General features: G+C 42.1%; 1 protein-coding gene across 7 annotated transcripts in view; it reads left to right on the forward strand.

The window, feature by feature from the left end:
• MEGF11 (multiple EGF like domains 11) overlaps positions 1–26,946 on the forward strand; it is a 268,537-nt gene that overhangs the window by 96,953 nt on the left and 144,638 nt on the right. For all 7 annotated transcript variants that reach the window (XM_085070265.1, XM_085070267.1, XM_085070264.1 and 4 more), the window contains one exon: positions 2,439–2,531. In XM_085070265.1, coding sequence (XP_084926391.1) covers positions 2,439–2,531 — 93 coding nt within the window. The remainder of the gene's footprint in view (positions 1–2,438; positions 2,532–26,946) is intronic.

Raw genomic sequence — 26,946 nt, forward strand, 5'->3', positions numbered from 1 at the left:
GTTCTTTATAATATATTTTTTATTATTTTTCATGTCACTGAGTGCTTTAGAATGAGGAATTTTCTCTTGAGTCTTGCTGCTAAGTCTCACATTGCACTCCTCCTGTGGGACTGCAGCTAGACAAGTGACTAGGGAAACTTTACTGCTTAATTATTTACTATTATTTCATATTTATGTTAACATTGTTAGGTGTGATAAATTCACATGGAAATCAACTAAATTTGGACCAGTAATGTGGAGGAGTTTTGTTATTTGGAACAGTAAAGAATTAGTCCCCCATCAACCTTCTTGCTCGCAAGGTTTGCCTTGAGCTGAGAAAGTGGCTCAGTTAAAAGGTAGAAAATGCTACCCATTTTACATGTTAGAGTGATTTATTATTGTGAATGTCCATATGGGCAGCAGTAAAATCTCAGGTTTGACTTCCACATCTCTTACAAAACTAGGATGTCACATCCAGGAGAAATTCTCTCAGCTAAAGCAGTGCAGGGCACAATTTCCAAGGTATCCTTAGCCCAGCATATCCTGTATCTCTTAGCCCAATGTCATTTGAATAACAACCTATAAGTTTGTGGCTGTTCTATATGTGGACTTCTCCTTGTTCTGGATAACCAGACATTTTTGATAATTGCATGAAGGTGTGTGTATTTTTATTGGAAAATCCTGTTTATCTAATATCCTGTCCTGAATTTCATCTTACAGCTGGAGAATAGGATGCCTCACTGTCTCCAGAAAGCCTAACTCAAGTAAAATAAATGCACAAAAGATTAGGACAATTAGTGACTAGAGATTAGCTATGAATATTTCATGCCCACTGCAATACTGTCTAAACACAAGATATGAAAAAAGAATAAATTGCATTTTTGACATGCAGCAAACGTAGAAAGGAAATGATTAATTTAGAAAGATCTTGCAGTCGTTTTAACAAGGCAGTGTTCTAATCACTGGTCACGTGGGACCTGCTGGCTAAAGAGCAGCAAGGTTTGTCCCATAGGATTATTCTCAGTTCACCTGCATTTTGAAGTTGGATTTAAATATTTTGTGAACAGCTCAGTGGCTTTGGTCTGCAATGACCCAGCCACAGAATAGGCAGCAAAATGATTGCATGAGGTTGGATGGCAGCCTGAGTGTGATCTAAGGTGTGATCCACTCTGGGAGTCCAACTGGAATGTCAGGTGTAGCAGGAATCATTCAAAGCTACAAGGCAGTGGTGGAGAGCTTTGGGCTCAGGAGATACCTGGGAAATGAAAAGGTGTTTCACCTGCAGCTCAGGGCAACTCCCAGAAGCTTAGCAGGCTGATTTCAGAGGAATTGGGTGACTCAGACTCATTTTCCGTACTGCTTCCCAAATCAGCTTTACTGACCCTGGTTTAGACAGGAAGGAATCATCTTTGTCTTGGAAGAAGTCTTTTGTAGTCCAGCTTCAGCCAGTTCTTGTTAAGTAAACTCAACATCCACATTTCCCATCTGATATTAAACCACAGGATGTACAAATATAGGTTATATATGACCTAAATCATGTATATGATATCTATATATTATATATATGTACATACTGTTTAATACAGTGACCTCACTGCCACTGCTTCATATTTATTAATAACTCACACATGCTAGTCTAGATAGAAATTATGTGTCCCAACTTAACCATCCACTTTGAATCTCTGACACACTGAGCTTTTGGCAATGTCCTAAGTGGTAAAATGGAAACAAGGTAGTGAGCAGTAAAATTCAGCCTTTAAAGCAGATATTCAGTGCTCTCCAAGGTTTTTAGTATGTGATGGGCACACACTGGAAACTGTCAGACACTGAAACAGCACAGGAATAGAGAATCCTAAAACTATGAGCTTTTCCTTAGCCAACCAGTTTGTCTTGGTTTGAACTTGAGGATATTGAGCTTCCAATACTCCACAAGTGAGACAGAGAACTGTAGCTATGGAAAACTGGATGACCTTGAGAAGACACAACTGCACTTACAGCCACTGCATCATGGAGTAAAATTATTTATTTTCCTAGAGCTGTTTTTTTACAAGTCTATTTTGGATCCTAATACACTTTCAAGACTGAGCTCCATTTTATCTTATGAGCAGTTGCAATTTGAGCGCAATATAAGAAGCTGCTGTTCTGTAATATAATAATAATAAATGTCAGTTTGGTAAAAACTTTATTATGAAGCAAAAATGCTAACCAAAGGAGTTTCTGGTGTTCGAGTTTTTCATTACAAAGGGCTGAAGTGACAAATGAATCTATCGCTGTCAAGAGACCTATATTTTATTTTGGTCACTTAGCCGTGATTAAAATTTGCAAGTAATTATTTTTTTGTGCGTGTTTACTTTGTTTAATATTTTTAAACAAAATATTGCTCTCTAAGGCATTGTTTAGGGTATGTTTAGCAACCACTTACTGTGTTTACAATGCTGTGTGTTGTTTCCTCTTAACAGCACTGTGCACAGAGGAGTGTGTGCATGGAAGATGTGTCTCTCCTGACACGTGTCACTGTGAACCAGGCTGGGGAGGGACTGATTGCTCAAGTGGTGAGTAAAGATACCAAAATATGATAAAAATGTGTGTTGCTATTAAAAAGCAGGCCTTATAAAGCAGTGGCCTTGCAAGTTGGACGCTTTAAATGGAAAAATGAAGGTTATCCGCTGGTTATTTTGTAAGAATTCATTTTATTGTGGGGGTTGGAACAAAATGACCTTTAAGGTCCCTTCCAAACCAACCCATTCTGTGGTTCTATGAATATGTGAAAATACTTTTCTTAGGATAATGACATTGGACTTTTTTGGTTGTGTTTTGCAAAGAAATGTGAAATGCAGTGGAGGATGCTCTTTATGCTTCTGGTCCTGTTATTTAGGATACCAATACAGATAATAGAGCTCTATCAAGAATTTTTTCTCTCTGAAATCTTTAATATGACACATTCTTCATGAAATACTCTGTGGAGTGTAGGAGCTGTTTGGAAAACATTCTCTCCAGATAGAATTCTTGTCCTGTTCAAGCCAGTGGGAGTTTTGCCATTGACTTTTCAGGCAGCCCAGACTCTCTCTTCTGACTTACAATCCATCCCTTAAATCCATACTGCCAGAGTTAGGGAAATGGGAGTTGGGCATTCTGCACCTTTTACTAGGGAATTAATCCACACTTGAGGCTTTCAATTCTTTCAGCTGGCAAAGCTGTGTTTGTTAAACTCCCTTAATTGGGTACAGTGATTTTAAGTGGTTGGTTCATGCTGGAATGGAACAGGCAGCACAAACATCCGAGTGTGATGTAACACAGGCCTGAGACATTATTGACATAACAGGAATAAGCTTGTTAAATGAAGTCAATTTGTGCATCAGGCAAGTAAATAAAGCTGCATGGGGAGAGATGCTGTGAAATGAAACTGAAGGGATATTTCATTTTGTGTTGTCTTCCTCCCTTTCTCCCAAATTGATTGGGATCTTGGGAAAGAAGCATCGTTACCAGGCAAGAAGCTAACAGAGAAGGGATCTATAGAGGGAGGGGGTAGAAGGGAGTGGAGGGTAAATGTGCCTGAGGGTGAAGGGAATGGGAGGTAGATGGACCTGAGGGTGAACACAACCAGAGGCTGAAGGCAGTGGGGCAGATTCCCAGACAGGTTCCTGGGGTTTTCTCAACAGCTCTGCAGAATGTCCCCTCAGTTTCAGCAGAAAAGGGAATAGGGAGGGAGCAGGGAGGAAGGACTTCAATCCAGAGGGGATGTGGATGCTCCAGTCCTGGGGGTGTTCCAGGCCAGGCTGGACAGGACTCTGAGCAACCTGGTGTGGGGGTGGCATCTCTGCCCATGGCAGGGGTTGGGATGAGATGATCTGTAAGGTCCTTTCCAACCCAAACCATTCTGGGATGATATGAGTCCAAGGATGCAAAAAAAGAGCATAGGGTTTGAAGTTACCTTTTGGGATTACCTGGAATGTAGACAAGGGAAAAACTGGGGAGTGTAAAATATTGAATATCTAACTTTAACAATATTTGTAGAAAGAGAAATAATACCATCAATTGTGAAATATTGTACAGATTCTCAGGAACTCATTTTATCTGTTGATGGTTCTTAGTACTAGATTTAGTTTAACCTAACAGTGAGTATTTGTACAGTGTGTGAACACTTACAGATTTTTAAAATAATAAAAATAAAAATACTGTGACAATATGGACACACAGATATAGATGATACATTTATATGCATGTGCACACACAGAGTAACAACCACTTCATTCTGTGTAGAAATGGCCAGGAAAGGATAAGATGTCAAAGTACAGAATGGTCTTGTGGACTAAAACTACCCAGTGACTCTTATTAAATTGCCTTAATCTTGCAAGTGGAGATAAAAGAAAAAGAAGGTTTTTCCTATATTGAATATTTAGCTTTTTAAAGTAATTAGGAATATTAAAGCACTGACAATGATTGAGATAGAAACATTATTCATAACTTTTATTTCCGCACTGGGCAGGGATCCAGTATATTTCATTTATGAGGTTTCAGCGGTGGAAAGAGAAGCGTTAGCCAATTCCTAAATTAAATATGCCCCGTTAACTTTTATAAATGATAGCCCAGGATTAGCTTCAAAATTTAAGCTTTCATTTTATTAATATAATTAGTGTGTTTGCTGGCCTACAGTGCCCATTGTCTTTCATTCCACTTGTTATATGCTGGGTAACACGTGTTCCTGTCCCAAGGTCTGATCCCACAAGCACAGCCCAGTGGAATGCTCCTAGGAGGGAATGGCTTCATGGAATTCAGCTTTTACTGCACCTGAGAGCTGCTCCCCTTTGTGCTGGACACTAGAATTTGGGTGACTGACCTCTTTATTGGTAGGAGACTTGGTTTACATCCCAAGGTTTAAATAAACAGAGCTCAGCTGAATACAGCACACTGTTACTCCCAGTATTTCCAAGAAAGAGAGAAGCTGGGAGCTTTGCCTTACTGAGGTTAACCAGGTTGTTCTGATCCATGATCCACATGTTAAGTGATGTCTCACTGTTATCCAGTCATAATGTGGGAAACAATTTTCATTTCTTCCGGAATAATGTGTCACCTGTTTTCTTCCTGTTTCTTCATGAATGGGTAGCTAATGAAGGTCACATATTTGCAGTGACAAAAGCTGTTTGGGATGTTCCTGCAGGGCTGTGCTCAGGAGAAGCTGGTGGCTGGATGGTGCCATCCCAAACCTGTGGGGCTCGAGAACTTCCCAACACATTCCTCAGGATCAGGGATTTTGTGCAGTCACAGGCATATTGCTTTTCATGTTGGCTGTTTGAAGTGCTTTCTCTGGGAGAGGGATCGCCAGCCAAAACACTCCCTTTAAATTTAGAAAATCTCCCAGGAGCTGGAATGGTTTCCTGAATGATCTCTCCTGAAAACACTGCTGAGAAGTGGAGCCTCCCTGACACTGGGGGTCGCGTGTTGTCATTTACTTGGGGAAGATCTAAGCACACTCACTCTTTCTGCAGTGTTTCAACACCCTGCAGACATGGCCATTATAACTTTCTAAAAGTTATTTCTAACTTCCACTTGATTTGATGGGTGAAATTCAGCCATAAGCAGAGCTCCAGCACAAGGTCTAAGTGTCACTTCAGAACCAGAGGTCAGACCCAAATGCTTTTCTATTTTGGTGTGCCTATGCCTGGAGAGGGTCTGAATTCTGACACCCAGTTTCCCATGGAGGGGCAAAGTTTTGGTGTAAAATGCAGTTCCCCAGCATTATTACCATTCTCCCTTGGCTAAAATACTCTCAATTAAATGTTTTGAATAGTTACAGCTACAGCCTGTAGTCATGCAAGCAATTTAATCATCTTGCTCAGACTTGGTTTCATGCTTTCCTAGAACCCAACCTGCAAGACAACAGTTACAAAACTTGCTTTTCAGTGCAGCTTTCCAGTGACTGATCACAGTACATGTTGGAGTTCATCTGTTGTCAAGGTTAAAATAACTTCAGATGAATTGCTAAACAATTATAAAAAACCCCAGTGCCATATTCAGCTCTGCATGTCTCTGTACCTGTGTTTTACTGCATGCTGGTGTACATCTGTCCATGCCCACAGGCCTAGCCTTGATTTCATGCTATAAAGCTGCAATATATTAAGGCTTGATTACCATAACAATAAAAAGAGAAGTAATGAGGTATTAACTAAAGAAGCTCTTGAATAAAATGTTTTCAGCATTTTAATGATGCTAAAAATTAAAAGGAAAACCCTTTAAAAAAAAGCACAGCATACCTTTCACTTCCCTTTTAACTCGTTTTATGAAATCATGCCTGTTTTGTCCATGCAATCTGGACTGTTAGTTTTTTACATACAAAGCAAAATTGCAAACACTCTGTGTGAAGTTACCTGCTCACCTTTCCAATTATTTCAAAGCAATTAGCTTCAAACAGTATGATATGCTGGTTTGAAGTTCTGGTGGGGATATAATTGCCTGTTGGTGGTTACCTGGCCTCTTCTGGGCCTTGCTAACAGCCATCTGTATTTGCAAGCCCTTAGGCCCCCATCCAGCTTAATTTAAGCTTATCCTTACACAAGTAGGACTTTTCATCTGCTTTAAATAGGTGTTTAGGTGGTTGGTGAGTTAGTTTTGAAGGAACAACTAAAAAGACTTCAGTGAAATCTAAACAAAGCTCTCGTTGAAATCATCAGGCCTGGGAGGAATAAGGTCATCTTTCTTTCATGATGTTAATCAGGTAATTTTATTGAAGACCATTTTGACCCTCATGAGCAATTTTTATTGTGAGGAAGGTCGCAGAAATCTTTCTGGTTAATAGGGAATTCTCAAAACAGGGGGCAACAGGTAGGAAAAAGGAAGTTCAGGGCAAGAACCCTGAATTAAAAGCAAGAATCTTCCAAAATTGTATGTGCCAGGTTGAGAAATTTCCAAGTAAACAAACACAGAGGTTGCAGTGAAAAAATAAAGTGGTTTTCAAAGTGTTTGATTTGTTATTAGTTTTGAGAGAAAACACAGCACTTTCCCGAAGTGTAATTAAAGAGATGTTGGCATAATAATGCCAAACCATCTTTCTTGCTGTGTCACCTGGGGGAGAGAGATTATAGTGCTGCTGTCTGGCATAGCCTGATCCCAAATGTATACATATGGATAACACAGTTTTCCTTGGAAAGGATGTTTTGTACAAGCTGTCATTAGGAACAAGAACCTATTTCATCTTTATCTCTTTGTCAAAAATAGCCAAGGTCATAACAACAGGCAGTTGTAACAGCACAGCAAGATCACTTTTAAGGGTATAGCCCTGGAGCAGCTGGAGTGCCTCAGTCCTGAGACTCGTGATGCATGGGAGCAGCAGATCCTGTGCTAAATCTGAGCAGGGTTGTTTGACAAGCCATGGAAAGCAACAGCAGAACTCTCAGGAGAAAAAGGCAGTTTTAAAGGGAGGCTGTGGTGGTTTTCAGGCTTGATTTTGGCATTCATGTTCTCCAACTGCTTTGAACTATTTCTGAAGAGGAAATGAAGTTCAAAGGAAAGATCACTGGTTCATGAATTCAGGCTCAAACAAAATTCGTGTGGGAGGCTGATCTGCCAGAATCATTACTTGATTTTTCTTCCTCAGGTTTTTAGGATAGGATTGGCCAGGAAACCAGCAAAGTCCACCAAAGGGGGGCCAAGGTGCAAACCCCAGCTGTTCTGAGCTGTTTGTGGGCTACTGCTTGGATCCAGGGTCTGTCCCTGAGGGACTCTGGCCATAGCTTTTGTCTGGGAATTGTCAGTGTGGGGTTTGTACCTCAGTCACTGCTGTACCCAAGTGCCAGATGAGGTCACAGAACCAGGTGCAATGTTCCTGTTTCCATCACAGCCTGAGTGTTTCATTTGCCATTCCAGCTGTTGGGTTTAGAGGCAGTTTTTAAAAATTTGTTTGAAGAATTGAACTTCAGTTGTGATCCAGTCTTAATTATTGCTTTAGCTGAAATGAGATTTCATATCCATAGCATGTGGACTTCAAAGTTTTAACACACTTTTCATTTAAGCCAAGCTCAAATTACAGCTTAATTTTGATATGATTTGCAGACTCAGTGACAACTGCATCATGCAAAGAGATGCAAATGTACAAAATCAAACTCCAGCAAGGCTCATACAAGGATCTTTCCTTAGCAATTACGGAGTGGAATTGATTTCTGTCTCTCAGTTCTAACAATTTGCTCTTCCTTAAACTTAAAAAACACCCATCTCCCTTCAATCACTGCTGAACTGGTGCAATCAGGTAAACAGCTTGTGTTTAATTTTTGCCTCTGCTGGATGCTGGGCCCACGCACTGGGGCTCAGGCCCTGGGTTTGGTGTGTTCCCAGGTTCTGTGGCAGCAGCTCTTCCCGGCCCAACCCACGCAGGACAGCCTGTGACAGGGAATGAGATGTAAACACAAGCTGCTGTGCATGCACAGCAGCATGTCCTGCGTGTATTTTTACACAGATAATTTGGCTGCAATAAACTGGGCTAATCCATCGCTTTTCGTTCAGTGGGAATATTTTGTCTCTTGCTGAAGCTGTTGATATCTGCCCAGCCATTTGTGGCAGTTTTTTCTCACTTTGTGAGGGATGTGTATCCTATCAGCTTCCATGAGTTAACCACTTTGGAGGTGCTGCAAGCTTATGGGAAGCTACTGGAGTCATATCAGCCTGGGCTTCTCCCACAGTTCACAGGGCTGAGCAAAGGGCAAGGGTTGATTCTGGGAAAGGAAAAGTAGATCCAAGATTTACTTTGGGAAGGAACTGCTTTCTGCACTTCTGTGTGATTCATTGGTGATGAATAGATCAGCTGCCAGTTGTTCTGTCTTGTTCTAAAGTGAGTGAAAAATAGAAATTCAGCACCCTGTGTCCTTTTACTTTTCACCTTCATCTTCCCTGTCAGAGTCTGGGAGAGTTCTTCCTTCCTAAATCAGCTGGTTGTGTCTAAAGCCAAGGTAGTGACAGATCATTTCCCCAGCACTCCCAGCCCTCCTCTGAGACTCCCTCTTTTGGATGATTTGAAGAGTCAGTTGAGCTGACCTGACTCTGTCTGTTCCAGTCCCTGGAGCTCTGTCTTCCAGCTCGTGCCTTGCTCTCAAGGCTTGATCCAGCCTTGTACTTCATGCATATGAATAGTCCTTTTAAAGTCAATAAGGAACAACCTTAACTTAAGTTAGATAAATGCTTAAGCCATTACCTGAAAGGGAACTTGTGAAATGAGGTGGAAATCAGGTTGGTGAGCATCTCTTTTAGGGACCAAGGGTTACTGAGTGTCATCCAAGATGAGCAAGGGCACGAACATTGCTCAGGTCTCACAGCTGAGAAATGGGAGGTGAGAGGAAAGGTAAGACCCAGTGACCATGTGGGCACAGCCCCTGGTGAGCTGTCCTTGAGCAGGATGGAAATTCTGTGTTCCGTGGAACCAAACTGCAATTCTTTATGCTGGGTATCTCTGGAAAATCAGTTTGAATCCAACACTAAATTCCTGCTGAAAACAGAAAAGGGAAGCTGTGAGCAAATCTTGTGTAAAGCCTTACTGCTTGCCTGTCAGTAGGGCACTATGTCAGGGCCTGGTGCTTCCAAAAGGGAGTGAGAAAAGGCATTTAGGTTTTGGAGCAGAGAGCTGGGTGAGAAGCTTTGGGAGCAGGCAGTGTTATCCAGGGAAGTTCTGTCCCAGAGCAGCCAACAGTGCTGCTGAGGTGCTTGTAACAGAGAGACAGCAGAGCCTTCTCAAAGCACACCCCCTCTGAACCTGGGTCACAGCTGAACTGTGCTGCTCTCTGATCTGGGCAATGGCTTGATGATTGACTACAACTTGGAATTTTCAGGATAACTTTCAGTAAATGAAACCATGGTTACAAGCACTGAATGGGCTAAGCGCATTCCCGTGCAGGTTTGTGTGGTTATGCAAGAGGGAATTTGGCTCCCATACATCTTCCCTTGGCTGCCAAACTGGTGAGAGCAGAGCAGACTTCGCAGAGAGGCAGCGTATGTGTGACGAGTTGTTAGTTTTATTAATTTGACTGAGGTTTTTCTCACTTTAGACAGAGTAATAGCTATAAAAGAAAGAACCTACTAAAATATCCTCTTTAATGAACTGAATTGCTAATGCTGAATTTCATTGCTGGAGCATCTTGCAATAATGTGGCTTTAAATGTGCACTACACAAATGAACAGACTTTAGATCAATTTAAAAGTACCATTGGTATAATTTTATGGCCTGGTCACTAAGAGCTGTCACTTGGAGAAAAGAGCAAAATTTCCTTTTGCAGAGCGTAGGCAAAAGTCTCAGCTGTGGACACCCCCTCAAAAGTATTCCTGGGATTTTTGCTTGCTAAAAAACACACTAAAAAAAAAGTATAGTGGTCCTTGGAAAAGCTTCTAAACCACTTTTCCTTGTGTTAGACATAGCAAAGATGTATCAAGGCATGCTTGGAGAGGGCAGAGCTCCACTCACTGTCCATCACTAAAGATATTGGGAAATCCCTCAGGAGCTATTCCAGGTACTTGAACATGGAGAAGCCTCAGGCCTGTTCTGACTTTTTCTGGGTTATTAATTACTGTCCCCAAAGACAAGTGCTACAGCTGGGAAAGGCCATACTTCCCCATCCAGTGCTCTTAGGATTTTTCAAAAGCTGCTGTTCTTCCTAGTTAAAATACTATTTTCTGGGCAGTCTTTAAGGATTGAAATAAAAAAGGGAAACCAAAGATTTCATTCAAAAGTCAGACTTGAAACTTACCTCAGGCCTCCAGCAGCTAAAATTTGCTAGAAAATAGCAGATATTCATCACTCAGTGTTAGATACCAGCCTGCCTGTGTGAGAGCTGAGGCACAGCCAGTAAATTATTCCAAGAGCACCAGGGATTGTACCCAGGCACGGGGGGCTGACACACAAACACACAGCTTTCCCTGCTGCTGAGGGTTTCTTTGCTTAGGCCTAAATTTCAGGATCTACATGCAAAGATACTAAAACACTTTATTTCAGGAAACAGCAGCTGGGTATTTTAGCTGGTCTTTGGCTGCTGCACTGCATGGTCCCCGTGGTCCATGTCCCCTCCCACTGACCTGGTGTTCAACGTGGGCAGTGTTTGCTCCAAGGAAAGGTGTTACATGCTGGGATTTGTCCTCAGGCTTCACCCTAATTTTGTGTGAACTTAGCTCAGCCTCCACAGAGCAGGGAGTCCTTATTTCTCCTTGATTTCCGTGGGAGTTGAGTATATTCCTGGATTGACTGGGCCCATGTTGGAGCTGAAAAGGGATGGCTGTGGTGGGCTGGGAAGAGCTTAGCCACCAGTTAATAGCTGTGCTAAAGAAGAGAGAGCTCTAATGTGCAGCTGGCCTTGGTGTCTTGGGTGGGTTGCATTTAAAATACAGCCTGGAGGCAGTTTTGCTAACTTTAGAGATGTGTGATGCTCAAATCTGCAGGAGACTATGCAGAAGTGATGCAACACAACAGTGTAAAGTGAGAGAGTGATAGCACTGAGCTCCTCCATTGCCTAATGGGGACATGGCAGCAGAATGGATCATTCTGCTTTTTATTGGTTTTAAAGTTCTTTCCATGTCAATGAAATATTTGTGTAGGAATAAGAGACCTCTTTTGGAGCAAAAGTTAGAGATATATCTCCCATTTTACAGGTGAAGAGAAGATCTTTGGATCTTTGGTTCTTCTCTTAAGCCTTGCAATCACTTGCATTTCTAGTAGCTTCTCCATGCAGGAGGAGGCCATGGTGATCTTCATCACTCTGTGTAAAATGAGAAAGTTTCAGGGAGTTTTCTGTCTTTTACCCAGTGTTGATGCTATTGTGAGTTTGATAGCAATGTTCTGGAGTGAAATATTTTCAGAAGTTTCCCTGAGAAATCCTGTTCTCCTAAATTACACTCATGAAAATCCCTCTTAGGCCCCTCAAACAATACTCTGATACTTATTTGTAGTCCTTACAAAACCCTGAAAAAGTGTTTGCCATAGGAGCAGATACCTCGTGTCCCCGATGAAATGAGTGTTTGTTGACAGCTTGTCTGCCTTGGTGTTGTGGAGAGAAATAATGAGATAGCAGAGGACTTAAGAAGTGCAAATGTGGCTGCAAATCCAGGGCTGGCAGATCAGAGCCCTCGCAGGTGAGCGTTTTGTTCTCACTGCTAATCGAGCTCGGGCAGGGAGTGGAGCAAACCCACAGCTCCCCAGAAGGAAAAGCATGGAAAATGAGGGAATGTGTCGTGACCTAAGGAAATAAATGAGCAGATGGTGTGCCAGCATCATACCTGACACTCCAGAGGAGGTGGTTGGAGCAGAACCACCGACTGCAAACAGAGTTGTGAACAGAGCCCAAAGCCAAGAAAAGCAGGGGGAAGGTGATATGCATGGAGGCATGGAATAGAAAAGCAGGGCAAAATAAAGATTGAGACATGATAGAGAAGGAATTTGGGGAAAAGCTGGGAAAATAAGCAAGGTGAGACAAAAGGCAGAAGAAGGTGGGGGTAGAAAGGTCAGTGTGCAGATAACTGACTTGAGTCAATACATAGCAGAATTTGGATGTTTTACAAATGAACACTGTGATGCATGTGAGGCACCCAGAATTCCAGCCTTGTGAGCAGGCAGTTATTGGCTGATTCTACCAAGGAGAAATTACAGATTTTGTCAAAATAAGAAAGTGAAGTGGAAGGAGCGAGGATAGAATGGTGATGGGAGATGCCACAGGCAGGTTAATGAGGGTGAAGATTTTTCTGGTTCCAGCTGGAATAGAGTTATTTTTCTTCCTAGTAGCTGGTCCAGTGCTGTGCTTCCGATTAGGATGAGAATAATGTTGATCACACACTGATGTTTAACTGTTGCTCAGAAGTGCTCACCCTAAGTCAAGAGCTTTCCATTTTCCCCTGCTCTGCCAAGGATGAGCTGTACAAGAAATCAGGATTGACCATGGCCAGGGCAGCTGGCCTGAACTGGGCAAAGGGATATCCCATAACATGGAGTGCTGTGCTCAGTGAATACACTGGGAGGCACTGACTGCTGCCCGGGGTCAGGCTGGGCATCAGTCAGTGGGTGGTTAGCAATTGTGTTGTGCAACTATTGTCTTTCTTTGGTTCTATTCCTCCTTTCCCCTTCACCTTCCCCTTCCTCTTCCTTTTATATTATTATTACTACTGTTCTTTTCTCATTCTGTGGGTTTTACCCTTTTCCTATTTTCCCATCCCACCCGTGAGCAGCTCTGTGGGACTTTGTTGCCATCTGAGATTAATCCACACCAAGAACCTAAACCAGGTGTTACCCAGACAGAAGAAGGATTTAGAGATGAAGTGCTCAGGTGAAGGAGACATTTGTCTTTTTTTGGTGCCAACAAAAAAACCTGTTGAGGTGTTTATGAAGGGATGTAAGCATGTGTTCTACAGCACTATGGCTTCAATAAACACCGTGTAATGTTTAAACACAATGTATTGAAGTGGGATGCTGGAAGTTACAGTGCATTCAACTGCCAAAAATGCCTTTTCTTGGCCTGGAAGGATCAGGCAAGCGAAGAAAGTGCCATTTTCAATAGTCAGGGTTTATTTTGGTACTGATAAAAGCAGAGGTGAAATACCAGGAATTTTGCACATTAAGGAAAATTTATACAGTCAAAAGTTCACTTGTGTTCTGTACTCAGGAAAATACTTTACACCTTTAGTCTTGACCCTTCCTTACACCATTTGATTACCTTAAATGTGTTGTATATAACAAGCACATCTTCCAGTCATTTCCTTACAGCTCGAAAAGACCTGATTCAGTGCAGAGAAACTGCAGGATTTTATTTATTAAACACGCCTGTGTTAGCCCAGCAGAATATCTGAATGTTTGGGAGTGAAAATGAGAGTTCTAAAGACCTCAATCTTGTTCAAGAAAGCCTGGTGAAGGCCATTTGTCAGGGAGGCTGGGAAGAGACCCAAGTGTCACAGATATGGGTGTCACTGTCTTTGTAATGGCAAGAACTCATGAAATATGATCAGTGACCTAAAAGATGAGTAAAGTCAGAGAATAACAATGTATGATGAGTTTCTGGGTTGTGCAGTGAAATAAAAAGGGACCTACAGAGACTTCTGCTTAAAGAACTGCAGGGAAGAAAGGTGGAAAAGGGAAAGGAAGTGTGTGAGAAAGGTTCCCATCCACCTTCTGCTTTGTAGCAAGAGGTTTAATGCACTTTCGTGGCTTCAGGGGGTGTTGTGCAAGAAGGATTTAGGCCTCATTAGGAATAACAGTAAATGCCAAATGGAAATGATGTGTGTATTGTTACTGAGAGTATTTTATATCAGGAAGAGCTTTATGGGCATCAAGCAGAAAGAAGAGAGATAAAACACTCATTCTTTGATCTTGGAGGGTGTTCATTCAACATAAAAATTCTGTGCTGTTCGTCATTTCATTTTTGGTAGCTTCTCTGCCAATCACACAGTGCCTGCTCATGTGAAGGCCAGAGGCTGCCAGGCTTTATAACCCTGTCCAGGATGCTTAAAAATATGTGCATCAAATTCAGGGTAGAGGGTGAAATTCAGGGTGAAATTAGCCAGCAAAACTCACATTTTAACAAAAGCAGATAAAAAATGAAACAGCAGCCATTTGGGGTGGTTTAGAGGTAAAGGTTTCTCACCCTTCCTGCTGCCTGCTTAAATCTCACCTTTCTGAACCCCATGCACAGAGCTGCAGTGTTCCAATTATGCAGCAGTGTGAGTAAATCATGAAAATTGATTACAGGAGAGATTTTAGCCAAAGCCCAAAGTCTGATGCCCTCTCTGCCTTATCTACATTGCAGTGATAATTTCCTAAATAAAGATCAAAGGCTGGAAATAAACTGCAGAAGGAGGCAGGTTTGCAGACAGACATGAAGATTCATATAGAAGATTGATTTTTCCACAGAGATTGCACACTTTGCTGCTGGGCTGGGAGGTAGGGAGATATAGCTGGAAACTTGAGGAATTCTTGGGAATTCAGAATAACCTTGGCTTCATCATCTACTTTAGTAATGCTTCCCTATTATATGGCATCCACTTCAGCTGGGATAGCAATGAGAAAATACATTCATTCCTGCAAATATTTTCTTCTAGGATAAACTCCAGCCACTGGAATTTCCCAGATCCCAGTTTGGGAATACCAGTAGAGCATGGTACCTCTCCCTTGCAGATCTGGGGCTGTGGGACATAGGAGCTTCAGGACAGAGCCCAGTGAATTTGCTTTCAAAGTCAGGTGAAGGATTACTTTTGTCAGAGGTTATTAAAAATTTCTTTGGGAAGGAGCTGTTGTTATTTAGCCCATTCATGGGATCTGCTGGTGGCAGCCCAGTTCTTGGGAACCACCCTTCCATGACATTGGTAAGAGTCTCACCATCCTTCATCCTCAGCTCCTGGCTCCAGGGCTCTTCAGAGTGCTCAGGTTCACAGCTTAGAGCTCAGGCAAGTACAAGAAGTGCCATTTAGGCATTAAAAAACTCTTCTCCTGTAGGGGTGATTAAAGACTGCAATAGGCTGCTCAAAGAGATTATGGAGCCTGTCCTTGGAGATTTTCAAAATTCAACTGGATACATTCTTTGACAACTTGGACTAGATATCTCCAGGGGTCCTTTCTACCTCAGCTGTTCTACAATTCTATGATTCTATGAATTATTTTATTCCTGTAACTTTAGTGATCTCTGAATCAGAGCAGGAGGCTTAGTGAATTGCTGGATATGGTGGAAAACACAGAATATCTAAGCAGCAGGTCAGAGCATTCTGAAAGCCCCTGGGAATCTCCTGCATCTGAGAGCAGAACTCTATTATGGTGAGCCTGTCCAAAGAATTATGTGGTTATTCTCACTCCAAAATCCTGAAATGCCTTGGAAATTCTTATGACAGGATGCATTTTCATCACTAAATTCAACAGTACTAGAATTCCTTGCTCACATTCAGGAATTCAGGCACTGTTCCCAACTCTTTCTGGACTGCTGCATCATGCTGGACACGACCTTTCCCTCTGCATTTCATTTTCTGGTTTATGGAATGATGAGCCTGACCACATTTGGGGGGGATACAGAAGTTTCTAGAGGAAAACTGCTGCAGAAGAAATAGATGTTTCTCCTCAGATTAGTGAGATCCACTGCTGTGTGTTGTGTGGTGAATGTATGTGTTCTATCTGACAGCAAGAAATGACATTAATTAATTACTCTGACATGCAGTCATGGTGTTGCAGTCGGTATTTGAGATGTCCAGCTGTTGGGTTGTTCTTCCAGGATGCAACATGTTGGAATGCATTAGGAGGTGTATGTTTGCTCTGTGGATGACTATGACAAATTGAGGCACAGCCAAGCCGTTAAGTTGCTTCCAGGCATCTTTCACGCTTCATCCATTCCATGAGTGATAGATGGCATTAAACCTCTCCTTTTTCCTCTTTTCTTTTTTTTGGTGGGGAAAAACACATTGTGGATAATGGAAAGGAAATCATCAGCGCTAATATTTATCCCAACTTTGTTTTGTATCTGCAAGATCAATGGTTTTTTAATTCACTTTTCATTCTCCCTTGCTTCATTTACTTTGTTGTTGCAAAGGACACGTTGCATCTCGGGATCACATTTGGAGCACAGTTTTATTAATACAGAACTACACAAGTGGAATTGTTCTGGGTTCATAGCAATGACAACAGAAACTCAGCCATTGTCAGGTGTTTAAACTCAATATTTAACATTTCTGAGTGGTTTCTTTACAGCAGGTACAACTGCTCTCATCTGAAATTCCTTCTAGGCTGATTAGAGAAGGAGACTTAGCTAAACTCCACATGTGGTCTTTAGGGATTGGATATCCCAGGAAAGGTCTGTTAATCCTGAGCAGGTGTCAAAGGGAGAACACAGACAGGAGGAACATCAGATATTGATGAATGAAGTTGCAGGGAATTCTCTGCCTTGGGCTGGTATTGCCATAATAGGAGAGCAGGGAAACACAACCCAGACCTCTCTGTAGGGAAATATTATGCTCCATTAAGTAAGAGAAAATTTACATCTCGATTCTGGTTCTCAGGATCTTTGCAAATGCCATTTCATCTGCATTTTGGAGATCCCAGTAATGGGACTGTGGCCAGTGGGCTGCCAAACGAGGAGGCTGCTTCCCCTCTCAGTTACATCATTCTTCTAACATTTTGTTTTCTAATGCAGATCAAAATCCAAATTCTCCCTTTTCTGTAGGACTTTCACACAGTAAAAACCAGCAATATCAGTACAGCATGTTAGAGTAAAACAGAAATGATGGAACTGTGTGTCAGAGCAGGGTCCAGTCTTGATCTCTTCTGACTCTGTCAGTTTCCATGATGTCTCCAGTTCTTGCATAACACAGACTTTCCACATTTCTTTACTGAAATTGAGTCGTTTCTTTAATAAAATAAGCAATGATCATCACTGGTACATAGGTCATGCAGCTTGGATAGGTAATTGAGGCTCTTGTAATAATTGTAAAATAAGAAAGGCAAGTTAAAATTCTAGTAAATTAGGTTAAAAATCTTTTTTTTTTCTTCATAATTGAGAATTTCTTCTTATACTTCCATTACATCAGGATTCAGGAAGGCAATTTTTTGAAGTTTTGTGTTTGGGACAAGGCACATTTGTGACAAAATTCCTTTGTCAGTCAAAGTCCATCCACTGAGCATTTACAGTGCTGCTTACCCCTCTGGGAGGAGAATGATGAGGTTTTTCTGCCACTTACATTTCAGTGAAGATCTCAGATCCAGCTCCTATCCATTCTAAAGGAGATCTCAGGAGTTAATTGATCTAGTGCGAGCTATCTGCACAGAAACTGGACTTTTCTTTCCCTGGACACTGCATGAGAAAAGTGTTCATCACCATCCCCAGGTCCATGACTGATTAGCTTATATTTGCTTCTCTTGGTGTCTTCCTCTAGAGCCACATATTTTCCTGGTTTCAATACAGAAATGGAAATTAAATGTCAAACTAGGCTCTGATATTTCAAAAGAGACAGACTTGAAAAAACCAGAAACATGACCAGAAGAAATGTTTAAAATTTTATCATGGCCCAGTCCTCAGATATCCAGCAGCGGATCCCATCTGAGCAGAGGCTCTGTGTAATTGCATTTTAAGGAAGTGAACAGACCAGTCTCAGTTGCAGGATTGATTGGCTTACTGTAATTAGATAAATTAATCAGTACATTAACTTCTAAATGCAGAGCACAGTTCTGAAAGAAGTTGGAGATATTTGCTATTTTGTTAGGATTTAAAGAACAAACCTTTCCATGACAGGTCAGTGCAACCAGAGCTCTGAGTGTGTAAAAGATTTTAAACTCCATAGAAGTAAAGTATAGCATCAAGAAAGTTACAGTTGGGTTACTTGTTATTTTTAAGAGCAATTCACAGATTTGTATGAGTTAGTTATTGCACTTTCATCTAAATTTCTAAACATCAATGCATTACTAGCTTGACCTCACCTAAAGATAGTGAAATTATATTCCAAGGCCAGGAAGTAGAGCTTCCTCCCTTTGCCTGTAGAGCTCCCACTGACATCACCTGTATGATCCCAGAAGTTGTTTTTCCATGAAGCTGGGATGATTTCATGTTCTGCATAAGAGGCAACTTGTGAAACACCTAGATGATGGTGCTGCCAGACTTTTCAAGGTCCAAAATCTCCCTGAGCAGAACAGTTTATACACAGCCCCCTGTTAACAAAGACATATCTGACAACTTATGGTAAATATAAACCAGCAGGTTAACTGAGGCTTTCTGTTGTCTCCTCACTCATCCACACTTTTTTGTCAGGATTTCAACACATGGATTCTCTGGACACATTAAACATGAATCAGTTCTTTTAGTTTAGCAGCTGAGAAGTCCTGTATCTTATTGAAAAGCTCACTCACAGTGAACAATATCATGTTACTAAAACATATTTGTGCCTCAAATAAATGCAGGCCAGAAAGCAGGTACAGGTTTTTCCATATTGGAGAGGCAGCTGGGATTCACATTGAGGCATGGCTGGCATCACCAGGTCATGAGATGCTACTGCCACAGTGCCTGAATTGTTGATCCTTTGTGCTGGACCCAGACCTGAGGCTGTTTGTCCCCATGGCTCCCCTTCTGTCTCTCATCATCTGCCTCCTATGTAATTTTGCTCTTGGCTTCTGCTTTTATCCATTCTTTCCTGTGCTCCCCTGCCTTGTAGCCCTTAATTCCTCCTCATTCCTGGTGGGAAGGGCTCAGATCCCTCTGTTCCCCCCAGCACTCAGAGCCCCCAGGCTGGGCTGTGCCGAGGCCTCCTGAGCTGCAGCTCTGCTCAGTGCTGTCCTGATTGCCTCCTCCAGCAGGCAGGGAGTCAAGTGGGATTCAAGGAGCTGCCTATGGCTTTACCCACAGTGAGACATTGCAACAGAGCAAGAAAATGGCTCTCAAGCAGAGCAGCAACAGCATTTTAGTGCCTTGACTTCTCTGTTATTCCTTGGCTTCCCTAGATTGCCCTGATGCTGTTTGGGTAGCCTGGCTAAGAGTCTACAACACCATTTTGTATCACTGAAAGATCCCTTTAATGTGTTTCAAAATGCCAGCCTGCCTTTTCAGCCAAACACCAGCTATCCTGAGTGGTTACTATCTTAGCCCAGTCACTCTTCTAAGTGGAAACTGCCAAGTGTGCCACTGGTGTCACATTGGGGTCTCCCTCTCACAAACAGAGACAGGCAATCAGAAACACTTATTTAATGTAATTTGTGATTCTGTGAATTGAACATTTGCAGAAGATGCCAGGCTGCCACCCCAGGGGACTTCAGCAATGTAGTTCTATATTTGAACTTTAAGTGGGGGGAGGAGAAGAGAGGAATAAAAAGAGACATATAGAAAGGCTTATGCGGCATTTTCTAAAATTTAGGAAATAAGAGTTTATAAAACACATGAGGATTTGGATTCACTTTAGTTCTAGTAATGGGGGTAGAATTGCTTCTGCAAAATCAGTGATTGCTGCTGAAAAGCATCCGAGTCACCATCTGAGCCTGCCTTCAGATGGCTTTTCAGTTCAGGTGTCCCTGCTCCAAAAGTCTAATTAGAGTGAACAGAGGCTCCATTTCTCCAGAAATTGAACCCAAATCAATCTCAGATGCTGGCAGGTTTGGAGAGCAGGTGGGCATGATTAGATTTCTGACTCTGACCAGACCCTGCACTGAGTCTCCTGGCACATGGCACCTACCTCATGTCTTTTGTTTGCTTATGATCATTAAAAAGTAATTAGTGAAATTAAGGAGTTCTGACTGTAATGCACTGTCTGTTTGAGAACAAGATGGATTTGGGGGAAGAATCTCAATTTCCTTCCTGGCACAGCAGTTCATGTTCCATGCCAGGGATCAAAATAAGCATGGACAGGTCCCTGTGTTTGTCTCTAAGTTTGTGCCTTGGGGAAGAAAGAGCCTGTGGCTTCTCAACCTACTTTGTGAGCACTGCAGGCTGTGGAGGGGCTGCTCCCTCTGCCCTTCCAGGACACAAACATTTCATAAATCACAGCCACTCTCAGGCAGCTCTGACTGTTGTGCAGCTGAGGAGAGGTTGCAACACCCCAAGACCACCAGAGTGTTCTTTGTGTAGGTGGGGAGTCCGGGGAGCAGCCTGGATGGCAGCAGCAGCATCTCTTGATAGAATTCCTTTCCTGCCAGCCCAAAAGAACCTAACCAGACATGGGTCTCAGGCTGAAACATCTGGAATTGTTGCTTAAATTGCTGATACAAGGTCATGTGTGATGTTTTGGCTGTGCTCGCCACCCTCACCTTAATCTGTAATCAAATGCTAATGCAGTTGTGCATCCACTCAATCACCCCCAATCTATCCAAACTGAGATCCTTACCTGTGGCTTCAGAGAAGGTGAATATGCAGATATTCTTCCTAGTTGTAAGGAGTTGAATTATTTGTATTCCACATAATTTTTTAATGCACCCTTTTGTTCGGCAATTAATATTTAACAGTCTCAAATAAAACTGTCAAACAATATGGTTTTCACAATACAGTTTTAAAATATCTACCAATCCTTCATCCTCTATTATAATAAAACACTGGAATGGCTAATGTGAGTGGTGATTTAATTTGGTTATGTTAGTACAAAGATGAGCTTTAATATTCCTTTATTTTATTCTGAAACATAAAATCATAGAATGATTTGGGTTGAAAGGCACCATAAAGACCATCCAGTTCCAACCTCCTGCCATGGGCCAGGATTTATTAGTGCCATTCACTGCCCAGGGTGCTCTGAGCCCCATCCAGCCTGGCCTTGAACACTTCCAGGATTGGGGCAGCCACAGCTCCTCTGGGTTCCTTGTTTCCCACAGGGGTTTGTGTTTGTGAGTGAGAAAGAAAAGCAAGAAAATGTGAATGCACATTTGAGGACTTTGGTGATTGTCACCTGTCCATTTGGTGACTTTTCTCTTCCACCCACTTCTGGGCTGCCTGGAAATTTATCTCGACTTAATTTCTAGTTATAAGCAGTTTGCAACTTGAGCAATAATCCTCATAACCTTTGCTACAGTTGTGTCCTTGATGTAATAGGGAAGGTAATGCATTAGTAGGCACATGCTGAGCTCGGGCTGTACCTGAGATTTAATGATATTTAACTCTGGACCTAATTTCAGTTTACAAGCGATTACACGCTGTCCTCTGGGACATTGCTGCAAAGAATTTTCAAATAAGTTGCAAAATAGTGACGAATTAACTTGTAGTCGTGTCAAAATCAATTATCTTACATGACAGCTCAACCACACTTTTCTGTTTGCTGCACTGCAGCATGCTAAACATCAGCCTAAGCATAAACATAAAGTCCTTGCATGTCAGGCTCTGGAGCAGATTGATCCCATATTTCATGGGCATGCAAATCTCCCAGAGCCTCAGTGGAAATGTTTTGCTTACATTCACAAAATCAGAATATTCGTTCCTGCCATGTTTATAAACTGTTGCACCATGCAATCATATAAATTTGATATCATTTGGTCCAAACATCCTCGTGGATGTTGTCCTGGCTCGACCCAAGTTAAAAACCTCCTCTGAGAGGAGTTTTGCCAAGGCAATGCCACATAAATCCCCAGCCAGGTGCTTTCTGCAAACTCTTGCTGCAGGAGGTGGCTGTGCAGCTCTCGGGTGAGTGAGGAGATGCCCTGGTGAGGTGGTGCTTCCTTCACACTGTGTGATCTCTGTGATGTGATCAATCAGAGGGGAAACAGTCACAGGGGCTTGAGGTGAATTGTCAACAACCTGCCAGATCCAGCCAGCACCTTCACCACACTTGGTGGAGTTTGACAAGGAAAAGGGGAGCTGGAAGAATCCAGAGAATCAAATCACTTTTTCTGTATGAGGACTTGAGAGTTAAATTTCCCAGCCTGGAAAACCTGGTGTTGTAATTCAGCTGCACCCACGGGTCTGATTGGTCCCTTCTGTTTCTCAGACACTCACTCTGCACAGAGCTAATGTTTCAAGTCCCAAACATTTGGGAAGGCAAAACTTCTCAGTTTATAGCTGTAAAGGTTTCATCACATGCTGTGTGCAAAGAGACATTATCTGTGAAAGCATAAACTCCTGTGCAAAATCCTGTAATTATATGATTATAAAAATGCACAGAGCCACTTTATCATGGTTTATGTATAAAAGACACTTAAGCTGACAGAGTAGCATTATTCTGTAGGGCTGTGATCAGCTTAAGCGAAATAAAAGATAGTAAAGATACATCAACATCTGTTTAGGTCAAAATCACTGCGGGAGAGGCTGCTAAAAGTTTGGAGTGGTGTAGTGCTAGAAATCTGTTTTGCAGGTTTAGCACTTGAGTTGGCTCCGTGTAGAGGCCTGTCAAATGTTACTACAGAGAGAAATACGTCGAGGACTTGTATCGCTTCCAAGCTTTAATTTCTCTGATATGTTTTGGAGAACAAGTGTTACTGAAATAGTAGATATTCCTGCCAACAGATTACTGAAGCAGGAAAATACTATTTCAGATGTAGTATTGTAGGTAATGAAGATAGAATAAATGACCCGGCCGTAGAAAATAACATGAGTCATTCATGAATTGCACAGCTATAAAACAAACATTCAGAACGAAGGAAATCCATTTGGAATGTGTTTTGGCTTGGAACACCCAGGAAATTTTGTATGATAGATACCTCAAAGTCCAGGTTCTAAGAAAACTGTCAGGAATCAGCAACTTAAGCTTAAGAAGCAGAAACTTGGAGCTGGAGATATTAGAGGCAGTTTCATATTAGTTATCTAAAGAGGAGATAGTTGAAATAAGTAGAGATAGCAGAGATAAGCAGTGAGGAATAGAAAGAGGAACTGAACAGCAGACAAAACTATGTCTCAGAAGTCAAAATACTTCAGGAATAAAGTGAGATTTGCCAAAAGTCAAGCTATGCCTATAAAAAAATAGCAGCTATGTAAGTGAAAAGAGAAAAGGATGGGGGAGTCCTGCTTTGGGGGAAATGGAGCAGGACAGTGGTGTCACCAACACCAGACAGATTGTTTCTGCAGCTTTCTGCAAGGATGATGAATGTGGGGTCAGAAAGACAATGAGTAAAGGGGAAAGAAACAACCACAAGTGAGGCAGGAGCACAATCTAAGGCATTAATATGCTCCTGGAAGAGAAGGTGGATGAGCTGCCAGCCATGCTCCGAAACAACGGCATAGGAAATGTGACCTGATAGCAGGGATTGGTTAATAAATCTTGCCAAGGTGAAAGGGGGACTTGTCAGAGCCCAAAATGTGCTGACCAGCTTCTTGCAGGTGCTGCACGTGGAGGGGGTTAATGCCTCAGACAAAGTTTACTTATTTGGAGTTACTCAGGGCTGTGATTTAGCAGAGTGAGGCAGCAATGCACATAAACTCCATACAAATCCCACTCAGCAGAGTGGAATCACAGTTGCACAGCTGAACCACAGCCCAAAGAGCATTTCATTCCTTCTCTCTGCAAATGTCCTCACCATGCTGACACGTGCTGGGAAGGACCTGGTGGTTTGAAAACCACTCAAGCCCATTGCTCTCTTCAAATCATCTTCTTTATCCATGTTTTGTGCTCTATGTTGACCAGATTTGCACTCCAGTGTTGGTCTAGCAAGCTGAGAAAAACAGATATTCATTCCTTGGTCGCAGTATTGTGTAACTGAAGAAAATAAAACATAGTTGGTACATTTAACAGGGTGGGAAAATAGTGTCTGTAGCTAGAGGCCTGTTTTTCCAGTCCCAATAATATAAGCATCATGGAGTACATTTTGAAGGAACTAAGAGAATCACTTGCCTAGAAGTAAATGAAAAATGGATTAAAATAGAACATATATTTCTCTAAGGTAGATAGTACAAAAGGTAGCTAATAGCTTTCTTTGATAACATAACCAATTTTCCAGGCAAAGGAAACAGTGGAAAATGCTTTGTAAACATAAACAAGTGGAGGCAAATTGCTGGCTGATGGGTTCTCTGTAAATGTTGCCTTGCCAGGAATTCTATAGCTTGTGGGAAGTCAGGAAAAAAAAAGATGTATGAAAATCCCAGCATGAAGCAGGTGACACCCTGGGAATCCACACACCACCTGTGCTGTGTCAGAGCTGCCTCCTCCCTGCCAGCTCTGGGCTCCATGGCCAGGTGGGTTTGCACAGAGTGCCAGTGAGGAACTTTCCTTCCTGGGCTGTGGGATTGGCACTGGAGTGAACCTCACCTCCCAGGGCTCCATTGTCCAGCAGGAGTTAATGAACTGCTCTGGGGCAGGGCAGAGGTGCTGCACTGGGGGATGTGTGTATTTAACTGTGGAGAGCAGAACAGAGCCTTTAGTCTTCCCAAGAGGATGTTGCAGAAGTTTGAAATGTGCCATTGGCACAGAATTTGTGAAAGAACATTTGTTTCCAGATGAAAGCCTCTATTTAGGAGTTCACAGTTACTTTTTAACCATTAACTCAGCCGCAGAGTTGACCTCTCTGGGCAGTTTGAGAGCCTGCAGCTCACAGCCAGGATGGCCCATTGTGAAACCTCTTGCCATGAATGTAAAGATTGTTTTCCTACTGGGTGCATCCAATTCCTCATCTCGTTGACAGTTCCCCAGTTGCCCTGATAGGCCTCACTGTCAGACAACATTTCAGCTTAAAATCCTCTTCTTTTGACCCCTGCATGGTGGATAAAGCAGTTCCCAGCTGATGCAGGTAGAAGAGGTTATTTTATTAAAGCAGAAATGTATCTTTTTTGTCAAATGGAATTTGGCTATTAGCCTTATAAAGCATCTCATTATTTATAACTGGTGGCAGTGGGAGGGATGCCCCAGTAAGATAAGGACTGACTTGTGACAACCATTTAAATATTTGGAGTGACCCCACAGAAGTATCTGGGTGCTCTAATCCTGATGTAGATGCCTCAGCAGAAGAATAAATTCCCATGAATTTTTAAGGATCTTGGGACCCTGAAATGTGACATGATAGACCTGTTGACACCAAACTGGAGCGTGGAATGGAACCTCTGCCATCAGAGTTCATGTCCAACTTCACTGCTCTCCTGGTTTCCAAACATTTTCCATCATTCTCCTTTGGTATTTCTTGCCTTGGGGAGAGTCTGAGTATTTCCTCCATTGAGCTCCCTTTGCTGACTCTGTTTTTCGCTCTTATTTAATAAGCAGCAGGAAAAGGATTACTCAACACACTGCATTAAAGAAAGGGTGACATTCTAGTCCTGGAAGGCAAAGGGAGTTTTGGAATTGACTTCAGTGGGGTTAGGATTTTATGCACAATATTCATTTCCTTTTTCAGGAATACTCACGTCTGCTGTAATGTAAATAAATATTACCATGGAAAGTTATCCAACTGCAATTACTTTTTGCATTACATCCTAAATATCTACTTGTACATGACATTTACTAAAGAAAAACACTTGCAAATTACATGTTTGATTAACATTACATCTTTCCCAGTTTAAAAAGGGTATGGTAATTGAAAGCTGCATTACTTAGAAACCATGAACTTTATTTGAGCTCTTCTCTATAACTGCAAATCTTCTCCTTTTTATTGAATATTTCACTGAACATTTATAATAGGTGGAAGGAAAGTCCTGTTAGAGCAAACATCCCAGAACATGAAGGTAATGAATAGTTCCTGCTTTGTCACTGAGCAAAGAAGGTGCACAGGAAAGGAGAATTGGGTACAACAAGGGCTCAGGTTTTGCTCTGTTGGTCCTTTCCCCAACTTCCCACGGCTCTCTCAGTCTCTCAGAGCCTCCCTGCACCCCTGAGAGAATTTCCCAGCAGCTCCCATCCCTGTGCTGGGACTGCACATCTTGGGACCTGCCCATTGTGAAAACAGATGTTGCCTTTGAGATCAGGAACCCTTGAAAAGAGGTAATGAATGATTCTCTTCTTGCAAGACTTCTTCACAAGCAGAACAATGTCCTGGGGTGTTACTCTTGCAAAATGCCATTTGGAATGTTGCTCTTCCAGACTTGCTGTCCACATCCCACCCTGCTGCTGCTCCAAGGAGTTCAGCAGTGTATTGTTGATCCCCTCCCAGAGTCAGGGTGGTTTCCCTCAGTGCTGTTGGATGGAGTCCTCTGTGTGGAGCTGAAAGGAGATGTTTTATCACATGTGGTGCATCTTGCATTAGAAATTAGCTCCTCAGTTTGGGGAGTGAATATTCTGGGACTGTTGCAGTGTTCCTGGGGGAATTTGCTTGTGCTGTCTTCCAATTTCTGTATCAAATTTAAGCCCAAACTTAGTCACACAGTTCCAGTGCAATTCCTGTTTGTCTTGGTGGGAATGTCAAGTCCTTGGGCTGCTGGGAAACAAAGCTGATGACTCTTAGGAGGACAGGGTTAGTGGGAAAATGAATATGAAGAACACTGGCTCTAAATCTAAATAAATTTTACCTGCGCTCCTTTGTTGCCTTCTTATGATGCATGTATGATATAAATTCTCAAAATCTATTTTTATGCTATTGCCAGCAGCCTACAAGTCGAGTAAGTAAGAATTATGGCTGTCATAACAGCATCGCTTATGAGGAAATAAAGGAAAAGACAAACATGTCCATACAGT

Source organism: Lichenostomus cassidix, chromosome 10, assembly GCF_008360975.1.
Source record: "Lichenostomus cassidix isolate B80296 chromosome 10, HeHo_3.0, whole genome shotgun sequence".
NCBI classification, from domain to species: domain Eukaryota; kingdom Metazoa; phylum Chordata; class Aves; order Passeriformes; family Meliphagidae; genus Lichenostomus; species Lichenostomus cassidix.